Here is a 20,231-nt window from a genome sequence, read left to right as displayed (position 1 = left end):
TAGAAAAGAATTCAGGGGTGTATGTGTGTACCTGCCTGTGTATGTAATATCTTTTTTTTTTTTTTTAAGTGAGGCAAGTGGGGTTAAGTGACTTGCCCAGGGTCACACAGCTAGTAAGTGTTGTGTCTGAGGCCGGATTTGAACTCAGGTCCTCCTGACTCCAGGGCCAGTGCTCTATCCACTGCGCTACCTAGCTGCCCCTGTATGTAATATCTTAATAGGACTAACATGGGGAAAATATGAAATAAGGAGCTATGCTAGTATGGCTCTAATTTAAAGCCCTTTACTATAGGATATTACATTTCTTCATGTAAAAAAATGCAATGGAATCAAAATCTAAGGGTGTTTTTTGTTTTAGTGCTGGTGATAGTGTATGTGTGGAGTTGGGTTTTTTCCTTTCTTTTTTTTTTTGGTCCAATGCTGATTTTCTTTCACATTTTTATGGATTTTTTTCCCTTTGTGCTCTCCACATATTACCGTGAATGTTGTCTAATGTTGGTTGCTTTGCCAAGAAATAGTCCTTAGTTACTAACCAAATTAGTATCATCTTGCTCTTTCTTAAAGACATATCTCTAGCAGCATTTTCAGTACAAATCCTTTCTTCATCCCTGAAGCTTTGATTACCATCTCTCTGATTACCTTGTATTTATTATTATCTTTATACTTATTCTACAAATGCTTAATTTACATAACTGTTGTTTCCCAAATAGGGTATTTTTCTTTGAGAGTTGGTTTTTCATCATTCTTAGTTTTTGTATCTCTATTACCTTGTAGATGAATGTAACCTGAGGTACAAAACTTAGGGCATATTGAAGAGAGTTGGAAAGGCTCTACTTTTGTAGCAACTTGCTCTAGATTTGCATTCTTTGAATGTACAGTTTCAAAAGTGGGTTGTTGTTTGATGGTTTCCCTTCTTCTCCTTACCTTTGATAGATGTATCCAGAACTTAAGATCACCAATGTGATGGAAGCAAACAAACGGGTTGTCATTGACAACTGGTGCAAGAAAGGCAAGAAGCAGTGCAAGCCTCGGTCTCATATTGTTATTCCCTACAAGTGTATAGGTGAGTTATTTTTTCTACTTATATCCTTTCTTCTTTTTTTGTCCTGTTTTTCCTTTTTTTGACCCAAAAGGGAGATGGGAGTAGGGGAGGGAAAAGGAGAGTAGAACCTTTGTTTCTTGGCAGATTTTGATATCTGGCTTCCCTTTCCAGAGGATTTAATTCTGTCTTCCTCTGCAGTTAAAACAAACATTGCTCCCTTTTCATATAACTTAAGTAACCATTGCCCTTAACAGTCTGGGTATGTTCCCAGATTTGTTTGAGGCTAATATCTTGAAGTATCACAGAAAGATTTTCTGTTTGGGTCAAATCAACATTCTAATATGTGCTTTGGGTAAGGAAAGAGGAGATATCCTTGCCTGAGAACATGAAGGGGTACCGTAACTTTTTCCCTGTGTATCATCCTGTAGGGTTAAGGATTGGCAAGGTATTTGTGACTTTTGCAAACTAGGTAGCAATTTTTTTTACTTTTTAGCAAGGCTGTAATATTTTGTTTATAGGGCAATAGGATTGTTGCTTCAAGTGCTCAATTGATTGTATACCATCCAACCACTCACTTTCCAAAATAACTTCATTGTACTTAGCACATTTATAGACTGATTTGGGGAACTAAATCTTGAAAACTAGAGAAGTAAAAATCATTTGTTCCATAATAGGGAAAAGAGATTCAATAAGCATAAGTACGAATAAGTTTTATTTAATGTTTTTGGGTACGGAAGGCAGAGAAGAACTTTGTGTTTTGATATTTAGATTAAATACAACATTTCTATGGACAAAACTCATTAAAAGGCTTAGGTTGTCTGCTTTCCTGATACACCTCTATCATACTCACTATTGAAGAAGATGTAGACCTGAATTTTCATTAGTTGATAGCAGGTTTCTCTGTATAAGCAGAACAGCATCACTTTTAGAGTTCTAGGATATCTGCAGCTAACAAGCTGCATAAACTGGCACTAGCTAATATTCCAGTAGCATTTGCTAATTTGTGCAAATTTCTAAGTATGTGTGTGGGGGGGAGGGGTTATCTCTGATGATTCTGCATAAAGATAATTCTTGACACCACTATAAATTATATTTGTCTTTTGACATTTGTATCTGCTTTAAACAACATAACAAGATGACTTTTTGTGATGATTATATTAAATACTGGTAACTTTGTACCACCAGTTAGAAAGAGATTTGCATGCTGACTGATGCACACCCCAAAACATTTTGCCATCTCTATCCATTTGCCAAATGCTGTAGCTTGAGATTTTGAAATTGTTAAAACTCCTACTTCACTGAAGTCTTTATCTGGTAGTTTATCCATTGGAGCTGACTCTAAGTTCTTATGGTTATACCAGCCAACTGCAAGTTCTGGCAGATCCTATTTAGATGATAAGGCTTCGGGACAGCTAGGTGATGCAATGGATAGAGTACCGGCCTTGGAGTCAGGCGGATGCGAATTCAAATCCGGTCTCAGACAGTTAACACTCACTAGCTGTGTGACCCTGGGCAAGTCACTTAACCCCAATTGCCTCACCAAAAAAAGAGATAGATGATATGGCTTGGAGTAAGGACCCAGACAGTAAAGAAGATCTTTAGCTAAGGTAGGGGATTCATGGCGAGGCAACCCTAATGAAATATCAGGCAATAGCAACAATTCAAGACCACCTGCTAAGTCAGAGATAGTTTATAGTCTGTTTCAGAAATGACAGCAATAGTTTATAGAGCCTATGCTGTCATTAGTGATGCTGTCAATCAAGAAAATGATTGACAACATGGGTCGCATTGGGATCAAGACCGTGAAGAAGGCAGCATAGGTCATCATCGAAAACTACTACACTCGCTTGGGCAATGACTTCCACACCAACAAGCGTGTGTGCGAGGAGATCACCATCATCCCCAACAAGAAGCTCCACAAGATTGCTGGATATGTTACTCATCTGATGAAGCGCATTCAGAAAGGCCCTGTGAGAGGTATCTCCATCAAATTTCAGGAAGAAGAAAGAGAAAGGAGGGGATAACTATGTCCCTGAGGTCTCTGCTTTAGATCAGGAGATCATTGAAGTGGACCCTGATACCTAAGAAATGTTGAAACTTCTGGACTTTGGCAGTTTGTCCAACCTGCAAGTTACCCAGCCTACGGTTGGGATGAACTTCAAAACACCAAGAGGGAGCTGTTTAATGTTTACTTTTGCCTTCTTTCCAATAAACTTAGTTACATACACACACACACACACACACACACACACACACACCCCTGAAAAAAAAAATGCGCAAAAGACATCTTTGTGTTTTAGAGTTAGGTATTCCAAATCTGTTTGCTTGATGTTCACTGAACAAAGTGCTTGACAGGCTAGCTTCGTTAGACCTGAATATTGTCAGTGGTTAGACCTTTCTCAAAGGTAATGGGATAATTGGAACAATCACTGCAGACCCCAAGAACTTGGATTGGGGAAAGGAGTAGGATGTGTGGTGTTGTTGACTGGTTGGTTGTTTCAGATCACATAGATCACAGCAACTCTAGGGGAGACACTAAGAAAGAATGGGGGAGTACTAAGTGCTTTTATGGCTGGCCTATCCCCTTCTCATTGAAAGCATGGAGGATGGTTGGGTTTTTTTGGTTTTTTTTGTTTTTAGCAAATCAGGACTTGCTGGCAAGAATACCTTTTTCCTCTCTTTATTCATTCATTATGTCTACTCTGTTTGTTCCTTTTACATTTCTCATTCACCTTTCTGTGCCTCTTTGCTCACCTGAAAATGAGGAGAGGGGATAGGAGGACCAATGATTTCTGAAGGTCCCCTCTATCTCTAAGTACTATGATTCCATCCACTATTTCCATTGAGTATCCTTTTTAAAGCAACACTTGTTCCTTGAACCCTGAACTAGAAATGTTAGTAGAGTCATTTTAATGGTGGAACAATGACAACTATGAGATTTCAGAAAACTGATAATTATGAAGGGTTTCTTCAGTAGATCTTCCTAGTGAAGTTTTTGAAATTGCTCCATGAAATCTCAAGTTCCTGAGGAAGGATTATTCCTAACACTATTGGGAAAGGTTTTTCCAGCTAGGCTCAGTATAGTGGTCATTACAACCCAGACATGGATGACAATTCAGGATCCCTGTGCTCTCTACATTAATGACTTCTAACCAGCAGCCTTATTTGTATTCTTTAGAAAGATAAGAAAATATTATTCAATGGAAACTAAGCAGGAATAGTACCGACTGACTTTTCTAATCAGAAAATATATATATCTCTGTCATGAGCCATCAAAGGCTATTAGGATCAGTTTTTTCTAATCCTTTTTCTCATTCAAACCTTTTAATGATATTTCACACTGTACTTTGTATTATTTATTTCTGAATTTGTCTATCCCATTTGTGAATTATAAGTTCATTGAAAGCAGTGACAGAGTCTTTTATTCATTTTTATATTCCATTCTTGGTATAATGCTTTATGTGTATGCCTTGTGTGATTCTCAGTAAAAGTTTCTTTTGGATCAGAAGGAATTTACCCTTGGTGTACAAAGTGTTTTTGGACTATCCTGTCTGGGCTAGCAATGACTATGATTGTTCCTGAAAAACCTAAAGATATCGATAGTGGAAAGAAAGAGGTAGAAGAATAGAGGGGAAAAGGTTGAGGAAGATGGCGATTGAGAAGTATACTTGATAGGCAGAGTGCCTTTAATGGTCAGTTTGGGTGCCACACATTGTTTACTTCAGCTTTGGAGTATTGGTTCTGTTAGGTTTAGACCTCTTGAAATAGCGCCTTGATTACCAAACTTGAAAGTGGTTTGAGTACATGGATAATGGATATTACTGAAATATAATAATCTAAGTGTTGTATTGTAGACAGTTTTTCCTCTTCTCTAATCATGAAGTTTTTTTCCCCATGATCCCTGAAGGAATGCTAAAATACTCTTTAGTTAAACTGTTTGCAATTGCTTCTCAAGTTACTATGTTTCAGGTAGAAGTTTTAATTATTAATAGCCAGTAGTTATCTCCTGTTGAATTATATTAGTAGAAAAATAATAGAATGATGGAAGTGGGGATAGTTGATCAGAAACATGAAAAGGTAAAAATTTATTTACTGAAAAGGTAATGCTTTCTAAGCATTGAATCAATGGTTAGGAAAGTGGGATTGAATGTATGTGTAGTTTCTGAATTGGTTTGTATGTTTCTTGCAAAAAAGCCCAGCTGCATCTGTCTTTTGGGATTATTAAATTTTTTTTTTGTGTGTGAGGCAATTGGGGTTAAGTGACTTGCCCAGGGTCACACAGCTAGTACGTGTTAAGTGTCTGAGGCCGGATTTGAACTCAGGTACTCCTGACTCCAGGGCCGGTGCTCTATCCACGGGATTATTAATTTTAAAGCCCATCCAAACTGATCCTGGAAGCAATGAAGTACCAATTGTCAACGCTGCAATTTGATGTCTTTAGGACAGCTGATCTATAAATTAAAGATTTCCTTCTTACTGGAGTTTTATTGAGCCATTTAAAAATGTTCTTTGAAACTTAAATTTATCATACCATAGAAAACCTAACCCTTGAGACCTATTTGATTTTTATAAAAAGTAAATATTTATTGGTGAGAATTACTTATGAAATGCAGGCTATTTCAAAGCTTCTCCCAGGAAAGATAGAAAGCTAGTCTATTCCTTTGGGGAGCTGGGCTGATCTTTACAAAAATGGATACTTTGAAGCTGATAGCCAGGAATAAGACTTCTTATTTCCACCTTCTTGGGATTTAGTGTCAGAGGAGAAATGGGAAATATTGGGGTAGGAAACAGTCTTTTGTAATTAAAAAAGTTCTAGCACCCAAATAAAAGAGAAACTCCAGATCCCAATTAGCCACTACTATACATTATAGAGGTTGACAATACAAAGGAGGAAGAGGTAAAAACGGGATATAAGCTAATTAAAATCCTATAGACATTTATGCCACATTTTCATGTGGTTTCACTTTGTTAGGCTGGTGAAATGCAAATAAGTGTTAGCTTTATAATGTCCTATGAATTAATGAGCCTTTTGCAGATTTTATCCTGTGACTTTTCACTTTTTAGGTCATAACTCTTTGCCAATTAGAACAGGGTTGTGTGGCTAATTTGTATATAAATTTTGTGGCCTACTAATTCTAAATTCATCCAATAGCATTAAACCTTCCACAAAACTTAAAACAGAACTCTTCTGACTGGTGAGTCTTAAACAACCTCTTTTTTCATAGTAAGTATTCAACAAAGGTGACCAGAAATTTGATAACAGAGACCTGTACAGAATCAACATTGATTGTGAAAATGAATTTCCTTTAGTAAATTTTCAAAGTTTTTCTAATCATGTCATTTAAATATCTTGCACAAATCAGCTGTAATTGGTTCAGTAAATTATTATAAGTTGATTGCTATTTAAGCTTACAATTGCTGTAGGTTTGAATCTTTGATTTTTACTATATTATTAATGAGACACAGCAAAACAGTTTTAAAAACATCGCACATTTACCTGTAAATCTATTTTCAACATGTGCCTTATTTATTAATTATACGCATGCACAACTATAATAATAATTGTGTATTGTGTAAAAACTATTCAAAATTATTTAAAATTATTTAAAATTAAATAAGAATTGGGGCAGCTAGATGGAGCAGTGGTTAAACACCGGTCCTGGATTCAGGAGTACCTGAGTTCAAATCCGGCCTCAGACACTTGACACTTACTAGCTGTGTGACCCTGGGCAAGTCACTTAACCCCCGTTGCCTGAAAAAACAAAAAATTTAAATAAGAATGAAAAATATTTGCTATTTAGAGTAAATTTGGTTAGGGAAACCTAATTGGAGTTTCTTGAGTAAGGAAGGGACATCTTTGGACTCACATTTTAGAAAAATCACTTTGGGAGCTCTTTGGAGGATCAGTGGAGGTGGGATAGTGACTTGTGGCAAGGAGAACAATTTGGGGCAATAGTTTGGGCGTTCTCTGCATTATTAGAGGTGTGGAATTGTAAAAATGGTAGGGTTTGAAAACTGATTGGCTAGGTAGGGTGAATGAGTCAAGGATGATGCCATACTTGAGAATTGGATGATAGAAAGGATGGGTGGCACCATTAACAGAAATAGAAATGTTCAGAAGAGGGATGGGTTCTATAGAAAATATCTAGTTTTAAATGTACAATAGCCAGTTCTGTGATATGGGGTTGGACAAATGGGAACTGTTAAAGGGATTAAGACTAGATATATAGATCTGAGAGTCATCTGCATAGAGAAGAAAATTAAATCCATGGGCACTGATGAAATTGCAACGTGAGAGTGCACAGACAGAAGAGGAGCAAGAAGAGAAAGCCTTGGGGCTCATCCTTAGGGGCCATGTTGTGTAGGCAATTATCAGCTAGGGAAATGAGACAGAGTTATCAGGGTTGGAGAACCAGGAGAGAATGTGGGGGAAAACAAAGGAGACAGCATGCAGGAGAAAAACATGAAGAACGGTGTAAAAAAAACAGAGTAAAAAAAAGACCATCAAATTTGTTAAACAAAAAGATCACTGGTAACTTTGAAGGAGGCAGCTGCATTTTACTGTGGGATTAGAGATTAGGAGGGGAGGAAGTTAAGAATTGTAATGTCTTCCAAGGAAATAGCAAAGTTTGTGGATAAAGTTAATGTAATGGAAACCCATCTGTACCTATTTATCTTGTACTAGTCACTGAAAAAGGAAAATCATGAACAAATTTTAATTAAAGGAATAATTTACTTTTCAGAACTGTGGATAGAAGTGTTTATAAAATGTAATTTTGATTACATTATGAAACTTTGATTAAATTATGAAACTTTTGCTAAAACAAAACCAGTATATTTAAGGTTAGAAGGGAAAAGATTAACTGTGGAAAATTATCATGGCAGATTTTGTTGCTAAGGGAGGAGGGTGATAATCTTTTATCTAACCCCTACTATTTTCCAGGTGCTGTCAGTGCTAAGCATTTTACAAATATTAACTTACTTGATGCTCACAAATCCAGTAGATGTTGTTATTCTCCCTATTTGACAGTAGAGGTGTTAGAAATGAAGCTAACCATTCATAGTGTTGCACAGCTCTAGTGTTGGCAGCCCTAGTGTTGCTAGCAAGTCGCTGTTCAAAAATTCCAAGCAGGCAGCAGTTGGTGAGTGAAGGCTTTATTAATCTTCACGAAGATGGGTACCCTACTGAATGTGCTGGAGAGTGCACTGAAGTGAGGTCCCTCACCTCTATTTATACCCCTCAAGGGGTCACCTCCAACTAATCACATTATACCCCTCATTTACAGACTCCCCATCAACATACAGCATAACAACAACCAATCAGATTGTACCAAATGGACCGATCAGATTTTACAGGCCTAAACCTATTCTGGGCAAGAGTGTCTGCTTCCCCTCAGAACAATACTGTGTTCATAACTCTTCAAGAAAGAAAACCGGTCTTGGGGTTTGACCAATCAGATTGCTCTGTTTACCAACCAATCATATTGTGGCTTTAGGCCCCAACCCTATGCTGGAGTAAGAGTCCCCATTCCTCACTAAACAAGTGCTTGTGTAAACATAACTTTTCAAAACAAAACTCAAGCCAGGGCTTGAACTCCGAGTCACGTGGGGATCACCTCCAGCGCCTCAAGGTGAACTCCCAGCCCAACCCGGCTCCCACAAAACCCCCAGGCCTTTCTTCAGGCCCTGCTGGGGCCTAAGGCCCAGGAGCCTCCACTCGAGGCCTCCTGTGCTGAGCGGCCCCTTGCTGGGAGGTTTGGGGTGGGGGGTGTGGGGGGGTGACACAAAGCTGTTGGGCCTGAAACCAGACTCACTCTCTGCCTTTAGGGCTCTGAGAAGAGTCCAAATATAGTCTTTTCTCTTGGAGCAAACTGAGGCAAACACGGGTTTATTGACTAGCAAGGTCTATCACTTTATCCACCAATAGCGCCAAATTACCTCATAAAAAACTAATTTTTAAGATTACAATTCTGGAGATAAATGAGAACTGTTTCAAATGTATAAGAATAAGAGCCAGGGCGGCTAGATGGCACAGTGGATAAAGCACCGGCCCTGGATTCAGAAGTTCCTGAGTTCAAATCCGGCCTCAGACACTTGACACTTACTAGCTGTGTGACCTTGGGCAAGTCACTTAACCCCCATTGCCCCGCAAAAAAAAAAGAATAAGAGCCAGTTCCCAAATGAAAAAGGGCTAAAGTATGTGAAAAGGCAATTCTCAAGGGAAGAAATCCAAACTCTCTGATTATAAGAAAAAACTTTCCAAATCACTTAGAGAAATGCAAATTAAAGCAACTCTAGGTTCTACCTCACACCCATCAGATTGACAAAGTTGACAGAAGATGGTAATGGCAAATGTTTAGAAGGGTTATGGGAAGATAATGCTCTGGTGGAGTTGTGAATTGGTCAGGCATATCTGCCAAGCAATTTGGAAAAAGTTACTAAAATGTTCATACCCTTTGGCTAAGGAATACCATTCTTATACATATACCCAAAGGGATCAAAAAGGGAAAAGGATCCATCTATGTAAAAGGTTTTTGTATTGGCAAAAATAAAATAAAAATTTTTTAAAATGAAGGGACTGCCCATCCACTGGGGAGTGTCTGAACAAATATAATTTTAATAAGATATTACTGTGCCCTAAGAAATGATGAAACTTTCTTAGACAATTTCAGGGAAACTTCAGAGCACTTATGAATTTAGAGTGAGGTGAACAGAACCAGGAGAACCATTTATGTAACAATCATAGCATTTAAAAAATTTTCCTAAAATAATGTCTGTGTGTAGTGATGCCAAAAAAATTCCTACAGTCGTCTTGCTGCACACCCCCCCCCATCCCCCCCCCACCCTGGGCCGATAGGGCTGGGGCTCAGGTGCGTAATGTCCCCATACCCAGATGAAAACTAGTCCTGAAGAAAGCCATTGGCAGCTCCAGGGTGAAAGAGAGACTTGATTTAAAGGAGACTTACTTACCGGGGGATCAGTGTGTCCCTGGCAGCAGGCCGGCATCCTGACCTTCTTTAAATTCCCCTCCGATATTTTGACATATAGGTTACATAGGGCCAGGAGCCTTCTTTCTTCTAACTAGCATTATTCATTGGCTGCAGTGCTCGTGAAGAAAGGGCTGATTGGTTTAAGTGGTGACTATATGTACTTTAAGTGCAGCACATATGGCTTTTCCTTTACATGAGAATGGGGTTAAGTCACTTAACCCCAATTGCCTCACTAAAAAAAAAATTTTTTTTTTAAAGTAAAAAAAAAAGAATTGGTGGTTGTTCATTGTGTTGATCAGTCACTATGTCTTGGGGTGGGGCAGGGTAGTTGGGGTTAAGTGACTTGCCCAGGGTCACACAGCTAGTAAGTGATAAATGTCTGGGGTCAAATTTGAACTTAGGTCCTCCTGAATCTAGGGCTGGTGCTCTGTCCACTGTGCCCCTCCTAGCTGCCCCCTAGTCACTTTGTCTTTCAAAGTTGACTATCTTTACAATATTGTTGGTATAAATTGTTCTGCTTAGTTGACTTTGCATCAGTTGCATTCTTCCTACATTTTTCTGAAGCTGTCTTCCTTTTTATTTTATTTATTATTTTATTTATTTTTTATTTTTGCAGCGCAGTGAGGGTTAAGTGACTTGCCCAGGGTCACACAGCTAGTAAGTGTCAAGTGTCTGAGACCACATTTGAACTCAGGTCCTCCTGAATCCAGGGCCTGTGCTTTATCCACTGCTCCACCTAGCTGCCCTTTACTTTTCATTTTTATAAGATTTTTGAGTTCCAAATTATTTTACTTCCCAAGATGCCAAGCAATCTGATATAGGTTATATATGTACAATCACATTAAACATATTTCCCCATCAAATTGTTTTTGTTTAAAGTGTTGGTGCTAATTTTAAATGTTGTTCTGACTTGGCCTCCTCTGTACCATTTAACCTAGTTTTCCCAGGTTTTTCTAATCTATTCCATGTCATTTTAATACTATTGAAATCATGTAACAAGATTTGTTGAGCACTTCCCCAGTTGGTAGGCCCAGCCTTAGTTTCCAGTTGTTTATTAGGGGAAAAGTGCTGTCATGAATATTTTTGTACATAATAATCCTTTGCTTTTTTTTCTTTGATGTTTCTGGGGTATGTGCCTAGTGGTGATATTGCTAAGTCAAAGAGTAGTCATGGTTCAGTGAATTTATTGAGTATAGTTCTAGACTTTTTTTTTTCCTGTACCATTTCACAGCTCTACCAAGAGTAACAAAGTGTGCCTTTCCTTTTACATCTTCTCCAGCATTTGTCATTTTCCTTTTTTGTCATCTTTGGCAGTCTGATGGTTATGATGTAGAACCTCATAGTGGTTGTAATTTGCATTTTTCTTGTTTAATCATTTGGTGTATTTTTCACATGGTTGTTGATAGCTTCCTTCTTTTGAGAAGTACCTATTCATAACCTTTGACCATTTATTTATTTATTGTAGAGTAGCTCAGGTCCATATACGTATCTTTGGTACCGGTCCTTTAGCAGAGTAAATTGGTGCAAAGCTTTTCTTCTGCATTTCCCCATTTTCATTTTGATTCGAGGTGTAGTAATTTTGTTTGTGCAAAGGCTATTAGCTTTCCCATAATCAAGATTGTCCAGTTTGTCCACTTTTATCCTCTGCTGTGTTCACCCAAGAAATTTCTCTTTCTGAAGTATCTTTCTTGCCCCTCTAATAGTTTATGATGTGGTCTTTTATATTTGGTTCCTATATCCATTTGGAGCATATCATGGTATGTGGTGTGAGATGTTGTTTGGAACTGAAATTTTGCTAGGCCAGCAAAGTCATTTGAAACCAGTTTATTTTGGGGATGGTTATAGAGTGTAATTTTTGAGTAAATTAGTAATAGAGGTATCATTATTCTTATAATAGCTTTGAGTGTTTATGCTTGGTTGGTAGATTGTTTTGAAGAGAAAATTTGCCTGTGATTAATCCTTTTTCTTTTTTCAGCGGGTGAATTTGTGAGTGATGTTTTGCTGGTCCCAGAGAGGTGTCAGTTTTTCCATAAGGAGAAAACGGATGTGTGCGAGTATCACCAGCATTGGCACGCTGTAACAAAAGAGGTAAAAGAAGATATAAAGCTAGGTGTCATTGGGAAGTATGAGTACTTAAGATCAAGATCTTAGCTTGTCCTGCAGTTGATTATTATTGCATCTTCTTGTCATCATATGAATATTCTAAAGAAAATGAAAATGGAAAATTAGTAATCCTTATGAACAAAGTTGGTCAGTGGTGGCATGCCTGGCATTCACTAGACCTGTGATTGAACGGTAGTTGAAATTCAAAGGTAACTTTTCAGTGCCTGGCAACTATTAGGTCATTAATAAATGCATGTTAGTTGACTGACAAATGATAGCCACTAACAGCAAGTGTGGTAGAGCATTTTGTAGAGGTAGCCATGGAATGTTTTCTTTTTCCTTTTTTTGCTAAAGTAAATGAAAACACTTGATTCTGGATTGTTACCTCATAGTAAACTATAACAAGGTTTGTGAATATCCCTGTGCATGGCTTTATTTTTTTATTTTTTATTTTTTTAGTAAGGCAATTGGGGTTAAGTGACTTGCCCATGGTCACACAGCTAGTGAGTGTTAAGTATCTGAGGCCGAATTTGAACTCAGGTCCTCCTGACTCCAGGGCTGGTGCTCTATCCACTGTGCCACCTAGCTGCCCCACAGCTTTATTTTTTGATAACAGGAAGAGAGCTTTGAGTGTGGGTCCTGGATATATATTCAATATTAACCTGTTCAGAATAACAAATTATTGTATATTTCTGGAAATTAATAGAAGCAGGTACAGTAGAAAGAATCTTGGACTTGGAGGATTTCAGTTTAAATTATGGCTCTGCCCCTAAATTGTTTTGTAACCTAAGGAAAGTCCATTCTGCCTCTCCAGGCCTCAGTTTTTAAATTTGCTTAAAAACCAGAATCAAAAAACAGGTTGGACCTCGATGGTCTGTCTACAGGCTTTCTCTGGCTCTTTAGAATTTTAGATATGAATATAGTTTGATTGTTTCATAAGAAGACATTTTTCTGTAGTGAAATGCCAGGAAAAGGGAACTATTTGAACTAAATTCACTATAATGTGTCTTCAACTATGTTGATAGTCTCTTTTTCTCTTCTAGGCCTGTATGTCTCAGGGAATGACTTTGTACAGTTATGGCATGCTGCTACCCTGTGGGCTGGACCAGTTTCATGGCACTGAATATGTGTGCTGTCCCCAAACAAAAGTAGTTGAATCCATTTCCTCAAAAGAGGAAGATGAGGATGAGGATGAGGAAGATGATGATGAAGAAGATGAAGACTATGACATTTATAAAAGGTAATGTCTGAGTTTAGAAAAATGGTTTTTTGGGTTTTTTTTTAGTACGCATACATGGCTGCATATCACTTTTATTTATTTTATTTATTTTATTTTGTGGGGCAGTGAGGGTTAAGTGACTTGCCCAGGGTCACACAGCTAGTACATGTCAAGTGTCTACGGCTGGATTTGAACTCAGGTCTTCCTGAATCCAGGGCCAGTGCTTTATCCACTGCACCACCTACCTGCCCCTGCATATCACTTTTAGAAGGGTAGCACTTCTAGAAGAAAAATGTAGAGGCAACATTGCTCTCATCCTGAAGCATCCTGAAGCATCTAATTGTAATAAACTCAGAGCCAGTCATAGAGAACCTTAGTAACTATTAATATTTATATTGTTCCTAGCCACATCACCATGTTTTATATGAATGCTTATCCATGGTCATCCATGACTGGCAGAAACCTACTATATGAACGCTTAAGAATGCTAAGAGTCATTGGTTAGGTGCATTGGAATTTGTATGTGAGGGATTAAAATTAGCTCTCATTTCCAATTTTGGTCTTCCAGTGAATTTCCTACTGAGGCAGATATAGAAGACTTCACAGAAGCAGCTGTGGAAGATGATGAGGAAGAAGGGGATGAAGAAGAAGAAGAAGAAGAGGAGGAGGAAGAAGTGGTAGAAGATCGTGATTATTACTATGATAACAACTACAAAGTCGATGGCTACATTGAAGAGACTCCAACTGAACCTAGCAGTGATGGGACTCTCTCTGAGAAGGAAATAACCCATGACGTTAAAGGTAATTTTTGACTTGTCTATGGATAGGGCCATGGCTTTAAAATTCATGTATAATTGGATCCTATTGCTATTAATACTTCAACTTTAATCACTGTGTGTAAATCAGAAATTAAAGCATAGTGCTTGTATGCACTGAAGGTGAAATGAACTGTCAGGAGCATTGGTAGTCCCATTTTGACAGTTGGTAGGCAGTTTTCTTGGCATGGTGCCCCTAGCAGCTGACACATCTAGTGAGAGAGATGCTAGATTGAAGCACAAGCAATTTTCTTATTTGCTGTGTAATTATAGAACAGGATATAGACATATTTAAAGCCTTACCACCTGTTGGAATAATTAGCGTTTTGTTTTTGTGGGGTGTTTTTAGACTTCTTGCTCCCTTTTATAAGAAAATGAGAGGTAAGGTAGTCTGCTTTAATGAATATATTAAGCATATGTTAACATGCTAATGCCATCTTCCACATTTGACCTAAATGAAAAGTCCCTTTATCCATCCTCCATACTATTGTGTATGTATATGTATCCACACACACACATACTCAGAGATATCTGTTTATATCTACCTGTATTATGTCTATGTATACATGTAATAAGGTCCCTTTCCCCTGTTTTTTCCAACATGTAGATTGCTGTCAGTGTCCATAGCAACATTTTCATAGTTGGAAATGGTGATTACAAAATTAGTTTACCTACACACACATTACAGAATCAGGACAGAATTTTTAAATCTCAGGTAAAAATGATCTGACAGGTTTAATAGCATACTGAAGATAAAGTGATTTCCTGCAACTGGAGAAGGTCGTGTGTTAGGGTCTGCTGGAGAGCTGAAAAATAAAGACAGGTATACTTGGAGAATAACTGGGAAATGGTCACGTGTCTATTCTTTTGACGTAGAGTTGCAGAAGACTCCAGGCCTCCAGCTGTACATTGAATATTCAGCTAGCTGTCTATTCATGATGTTGTCATAGGCATCAGACAGTCCAAATGACTTTTGAACTTGCAATTCCTTGCTGGTTGCTTACCTTATTAAATTAGGAACCCTTTGAGGTTGTGAACAGTCAGGTATTGCCACTGTTTCTCCAGTTTGGGTACTCCCTGGACGTTGCGTAATCATACAACATTAACCTTACCTAAGGGCTGCTGGTCTGTAGCATGTTAAAAGCATTTGAAGCTGCTTCCTCTTCCCTGCTGACATTCTAACCCATCTCCACACAGCTGTCTGCTCCCAGGAAGCGATGACAGGGCCCTGCCGGGCCGTGATGCCCCGCTGGTACTTCGACCTCTCCAAGGGAAAATGCGTGCGCTTTATATATGGCGGCTGCGGAGGCAACAGGAACAATTTTGAGTCTGAGGACTATTGTATGGCTGTGTGTAAAACGATGAGTAAGTCCTGCCTCAAGCTGGCTCTATGCAGCAAGCCACTGTCCTGTCCAGCGTTTTGTCTCTTCTCTGGCCAGTCCCTGTGATCACATCTGTGTAGCGTGCCCGGCTGACTCTGATGTGTGCAGTTGTCTTTTGTTTTTGTTTTCTTCATCTCTGTGCTTCCTAGATTTTAGGCTTCACTTTCCTTTTGACAGTTTCAAGAACCAGTTTCTCTATGTGTCCATTCTTATTTTGTTCACTGGTGGTGGTGACGGTATATGGCATATTCCCTGGTTTGGCTCTAGCCTTTTGGAGATTGGTTTTTAGCATTTGGTTTGCAGACCGAGCACTGGGTTGTGTTGGTTCCCTTGTTTGTTGGAATGTGCCTGGAAACAGATTACTAGCTTGGAAAACCATGAAACCAGGATATGCCAGTGTTTGAGGCATCACTGTTCATGTTTCTGTTTTAGATGTTGATGTTACTAGGTTCCTGTGGTTCTTGGCATATACAATAGAAAGAATCCCCTGTACAGCTAAGAAGTTCATGTAATGACAGCTTGACGGTATTTAGGATGATGAGCTGGGCCTTTTCTAGGCAGAGGAAAGAAGACGGCCTTCCTTTCCCATGGGTGTCTAAGTCACGTGTCCTTTTATTAGAGTTCCCCTTTTCTAATTTTTGTTAATACTCAGAACATATTCAGGGCCATTCTGATCTGCACTCTGGAATTCATTATAATGACTAGCTGCTACTTGATCTTGGAATTTGCTCTCAAGAATTTAATTCTAGCTTCTGTTAGCTTTTAATCAAATGTAACATTCTTCTACCTCATTCTCTTGGTAGTTTTTTGGGTTTTTTTCCCCCCTGGTAGCTTTATTTATTTATTTATTTTTGGCACAGTTCAATAAGGGTTAAATGACTTGCCCAGGGTCACACAGCTAGTAAGTGCCAAGGGTCTGAGGCTGGATTTGAACTTAGGTCCTCCTGAATCCGGGGCCTATCCTGTATCCACTGTGCCACCTAGCTGCCCCCAGATGTGATTTATTTTTTTAGTTGGAACAATAGTTGGCAAGTATGGAATAGACCTGGTAGCTTTGAGGAATTTTATGTTGTTAATTCTTGCTGAGACTTGGATTTGACATGGCGACTATACTGCAGTGTAAACCAGTCCAGAAGTAGGCTCAGGCTTAGACATAGAGATGCAAGATTCAGGAGATGTAGTACAATCCATTTATATCACTAATGCTATTTCCCTTTTGCGAGGCAGTTGGGGTTAAGTGACTTGCCCAGGGTCACACAGCTAGTAAGTGTCAAATGTCTGAGGCCAGATTTGAAATCAGGTCCTCCTGAATCCAGGGCTGGTACTCTATGCACTGTACCACCTAGCTGCTCCCCCTCCCCCCATGTCTTTTTTTTTGGGGGGGGGTGAGGCAATTGGGGTTAAGTGACTTGCCCAGGGTCACACAGCTAGTAAGTGTTAGGTGTCTGAAGCCGGATTTGAACTCAGGTACTCCTGACTCCAGGGCTGGTGCTCTAGCCACTGCACCACCTAGCTGCCCCCCCTTGTCTTTTAAAAATGACCAGTTATTTTGTAAACATTGATTATGCAAATGTACAAAAACCTGCCTTTAGTATCTGTTTAGACTGTCAAGCAATTTAAGGTAGGGAGAACCCACTAAAATATATCTTTTGGAAAATCGACATAGTGATGCCTGTCCAGGACACCCATGTGGAACAATAAGGTAACATTGGGTTCATTTGTTCAAGACTATGACAGTTATTCAGTCCATAAAATTACTATTCCCATAGGGATGTCTGTGAGTGGGTGTGATTGTGTGCATGTAACTTCTAGATGGAAAAGAGATATTTTCAACAGATCATCTCTGGATGGGACAGAAGTAGAATTAACAGTAACCCAACAGTACTTGATGATCACATAGTGCTTTTATGGAGAGGGAAAGGCATTCTGGTAGGTGAGCATTGCACTTGGGACCAAGAGAAGGGTTCTTCTGGGTTTAAACCCTTTTGGCCATCTGTGTGAACATGGCCAAGTCACCTTTGAATCTTTACACAATTGTGAGGAAAATGCTTTATAGACTATAAAACATCATATGAATATTATCCTTTAAGTCTTTAGTGCTAGTGTTATCTCCGTTTTTCAGCTTAGGAAAATGAGGCTCAGAATTGTTACTTGTTAAGTGTTACATAAGTAATCCAAGTCAGATTTATAAACCAAATTTGGGTCTCCTTTCTCCCCTGATACCAGCTGTAAGCCTTTGCAACCAAACTAGGGAATAGTTGGTGCCAGCAACAGCCTACGTGTTTCTTTACTGTTACTGAACTAAATAAGTGGTACTTTGGTGGGGAGTCACTTAAACTCCCCAGGTTCCCTCAAGTTTCCTCATCTGTAAAATGAAGGTTTGGACTAGAATGCCTCTGTGAGGTACCTTCCAGTACTTTCATCTATTAAACATAAATTTTTCAGCTTTATGCTTAGATTCCTGATTTAGACTTCAGTAAGAAGAATAGAAAGATTTTGTACATCATATTTCCAGTTAAATTGATATGTATTGTGTGATGCCATATTCTGTTCTATAGTACTTGTTCTTAGAAGAATAATGTTCCAGATTGCTTATTCTTATCTGAAAGTTTATGAGTGTTTTTTAGCATTTGAATCAGATAATCTTCAATATAAGATTATAGTGAAAGTAAAAAAGATTATTTAAAAAGGTTTGGCCTAGGGGCAGCTAGGTGGCTCAGTGGATAGAGCACCGGCCCTGGATTCAGGAGTACCTGAGTTCAAATCTGGCCTCAGACACTTAACACTTACTAGCTGTGTGACCTTGGGCAAGTCACTTAACCCCAATTGCCTCACTAAAAAAAAAAAAAGAAAAGAAAAATTAAAAAGGTTTGGCCTGACAAGATTTAAAAAAAACAAAACAAAATCCACAAACCAAACCTTTTGCAGTAGTCTGAATTTGTGTGAGTTTGAAATAAGTGCTAATCACTCAATTGCTTTAATCCTATAATGGCCTGATATAGTAAATAGTTGCAGGGGTTTTGTGAATACATCATTATATAGGGTTTTGGCATTTGTCTTCTGTTTAGGTTTATGTGCATTACGCAGTCTTTTTTAAAACTATGCTGGCGAATCAAGAACTATTCTGCCTAACCTGTGAAATCTCCTAAGAAAAGGGTTTGACAAGAGTTTCTATAAATGATGTGTCTTGAGCGGTTGCACAAATGCATTTATTTCATTGATTCTTTTTCTTAGTGTCAGAATCAGGTGTGCAAGATATCTACTATCTTGGGGCTGATAACAGTTTATGTAGTGAAGAATGTTTTCATTTTAAAATATATTTTGTTTCCTACTTGATGGCCAGGGAACACTAATCAGTTCATCTAACTCAGCCAATGGTTCCTGTCTTTGTACGATATAACAATTTAGTTTTCCACGTTCCTGTTAAGCACTTGGTATAACATGGGTGCCTCTCAACAACATACAAAACTTACTTTTTAGTTAGTTGCTTTGGCTTCTGTCCTCACAGAACCTTTAAACCAAAAGCACAGTTTGGCCTCTGTACATTTAAGTCTTGTTTTTACCTTGTGTGTCCTATAAAGGAGGTGATGAATTGAGAAAATGATATGTGAAGGTGAAGAACAGAAGGAGAAACAAAGCCAGAACATTGTCTTGAATCATTTAAAATCAAATTGATGTTCATTTGGCCAAATTGGTTTTCATAAGTTTACAGCTTTACCCTCTAGATCCATCTTGGTTCAGATTGTACTAGTGGTGGAGAAGAGAGGGTTTTGAAATAGTGGTTTACAGTTGATTATAAGAAACTCTGGAAAACAATAGAGTAATAAATCCTTTCTCCCACACTCATGAGCTGGAGCCTTGCTGTTGCTGAAGATAATCTAGATGCTTGATATACCACTAAATTTCTTTACTCACTTGAACTGACATAGTTGATTAACATTTCCGTGTAGAGGATTGCTGCTTGCAATACAATAAAGTGAAGTCTTGGCAGACAACAGAAACTCTGTACTCCTTAGCATAACTTAAGACAACTTAAGTCAATTTTGCAGGTCCTAAGCTTCTATTTCTCCCAATAGCAGAAGAGCGGACAGTTTTAACACTAGTTCTTGATTCTAGAACCTTCCTTCTAATTTTGTTTCAGTTCCTCCAACTCCTCTGCCAACCAATGACGTTGATGTGTATTTTGAGACCTCCGCAGATGACAATGAGCATGCTCGATTCCAGAAAGCTAAAGAACAGCTAGAAATTCGTCATCGTAATCGCATGGAAAGAGTAAGCAAAAACTCTGACACTATCATCACACCAATTTGATACTCTGCTAATAAGAGTTTCCATAATCAAAAATAAAACCTGGTACACTTATCCTTAGAGGCCAGCTGAACTCCCCTGTCCCCTCCACCTTTGCATTTTTAAAAAAGAGGAAACTGAGACCCAGAGGCCTCAGTACCATAAACAGAATTTTTGGTTTCCATTGCCTTTATCATATTCCAAATACCTTGCCTTATCACCATTGGAAAAAGTTTTTTAAAAAACAACTTAGGATTATACTTTTCAATAGGTAACACCTTTTTGTTTCTACAAGCACAGTAAACCATCATTGATGAACTCAGAACTATAAATAAAAAATTTTTTTTAAACCTCACTGATGATCTTATTGATTGATCATCTGACACAGTTTAC

The 20,231-nt window shown here is 38.4% G+C and overlaps 1 protein-coding gene and 1 pseudogene across 6 annotated transcripts in view; both read left to right on the top strand.

Annotated features, from left to right (window-relative positions):
• Positions 1 to 20,231, top strand: part of APLP2 (amyloid beta precursor like protein 2) — a 102,184-nt gene that overhangs the window by 66,353 nt on the left and 15,600 nt on the right. For 4 of the 6 annotated variants that reach the window (XM_043991934.1, XM_043991932.1, XM_043991933.1 and 1 more), the window contains exons 3-8: positions 934 to 1,063; positions 12,008 to 12,120; positions 13,179 to 13,375; positions 13,923 to 14,155; positions 15,367 to 15,534; positions 19,693 to 19,823. In XM_043991934.1, coding sequence (XP_043847869.1) covers positions 934 to 1,063; positions 12,008 to 12,120; positions 13,179 to 13,375; positions 13,923 to 14,155; positions 15,367 to 15,534; positions 19,693 to 19,823 — 972 coding nt within the window. The remainder of the gene's footprint in view (positions 1 to 933; positions 1,064 to 12,007; positions 12,121 to 13,178; positions 13,376 to 13,922; positions 14,156 to 15,366; positions 15,535 to 19,692; positions 19,824 to 20,231) is intronic. The other 2 variants (XM_043991936.1, XM_043991935.1) reach the window with 1 other exon arrangement.
• Positions 2,821 to 8,742, top strand: LOC122746171 (annotated as a pseudogene).

The sequence above is a fragment of the Dromiciops gliroides genome, chromosome 3 (assembly GCF_019393635.1).
Source record: "Dromiciops gliroides isolate mDroGli1 chromosome 3, mDroGli1.pri, whole genome shotgun sequence".
NCBI lineage: Eukaryota > Metazoa > Chordata > Mammalia > Microbiotheria > Microbiotheriidae > Dromiciops > Dromiciops gliroides.
Note: the sequence above shows the minus strand (reverse complement) of the source record. Positions and strands in the feature narration are given on the sequence as shown.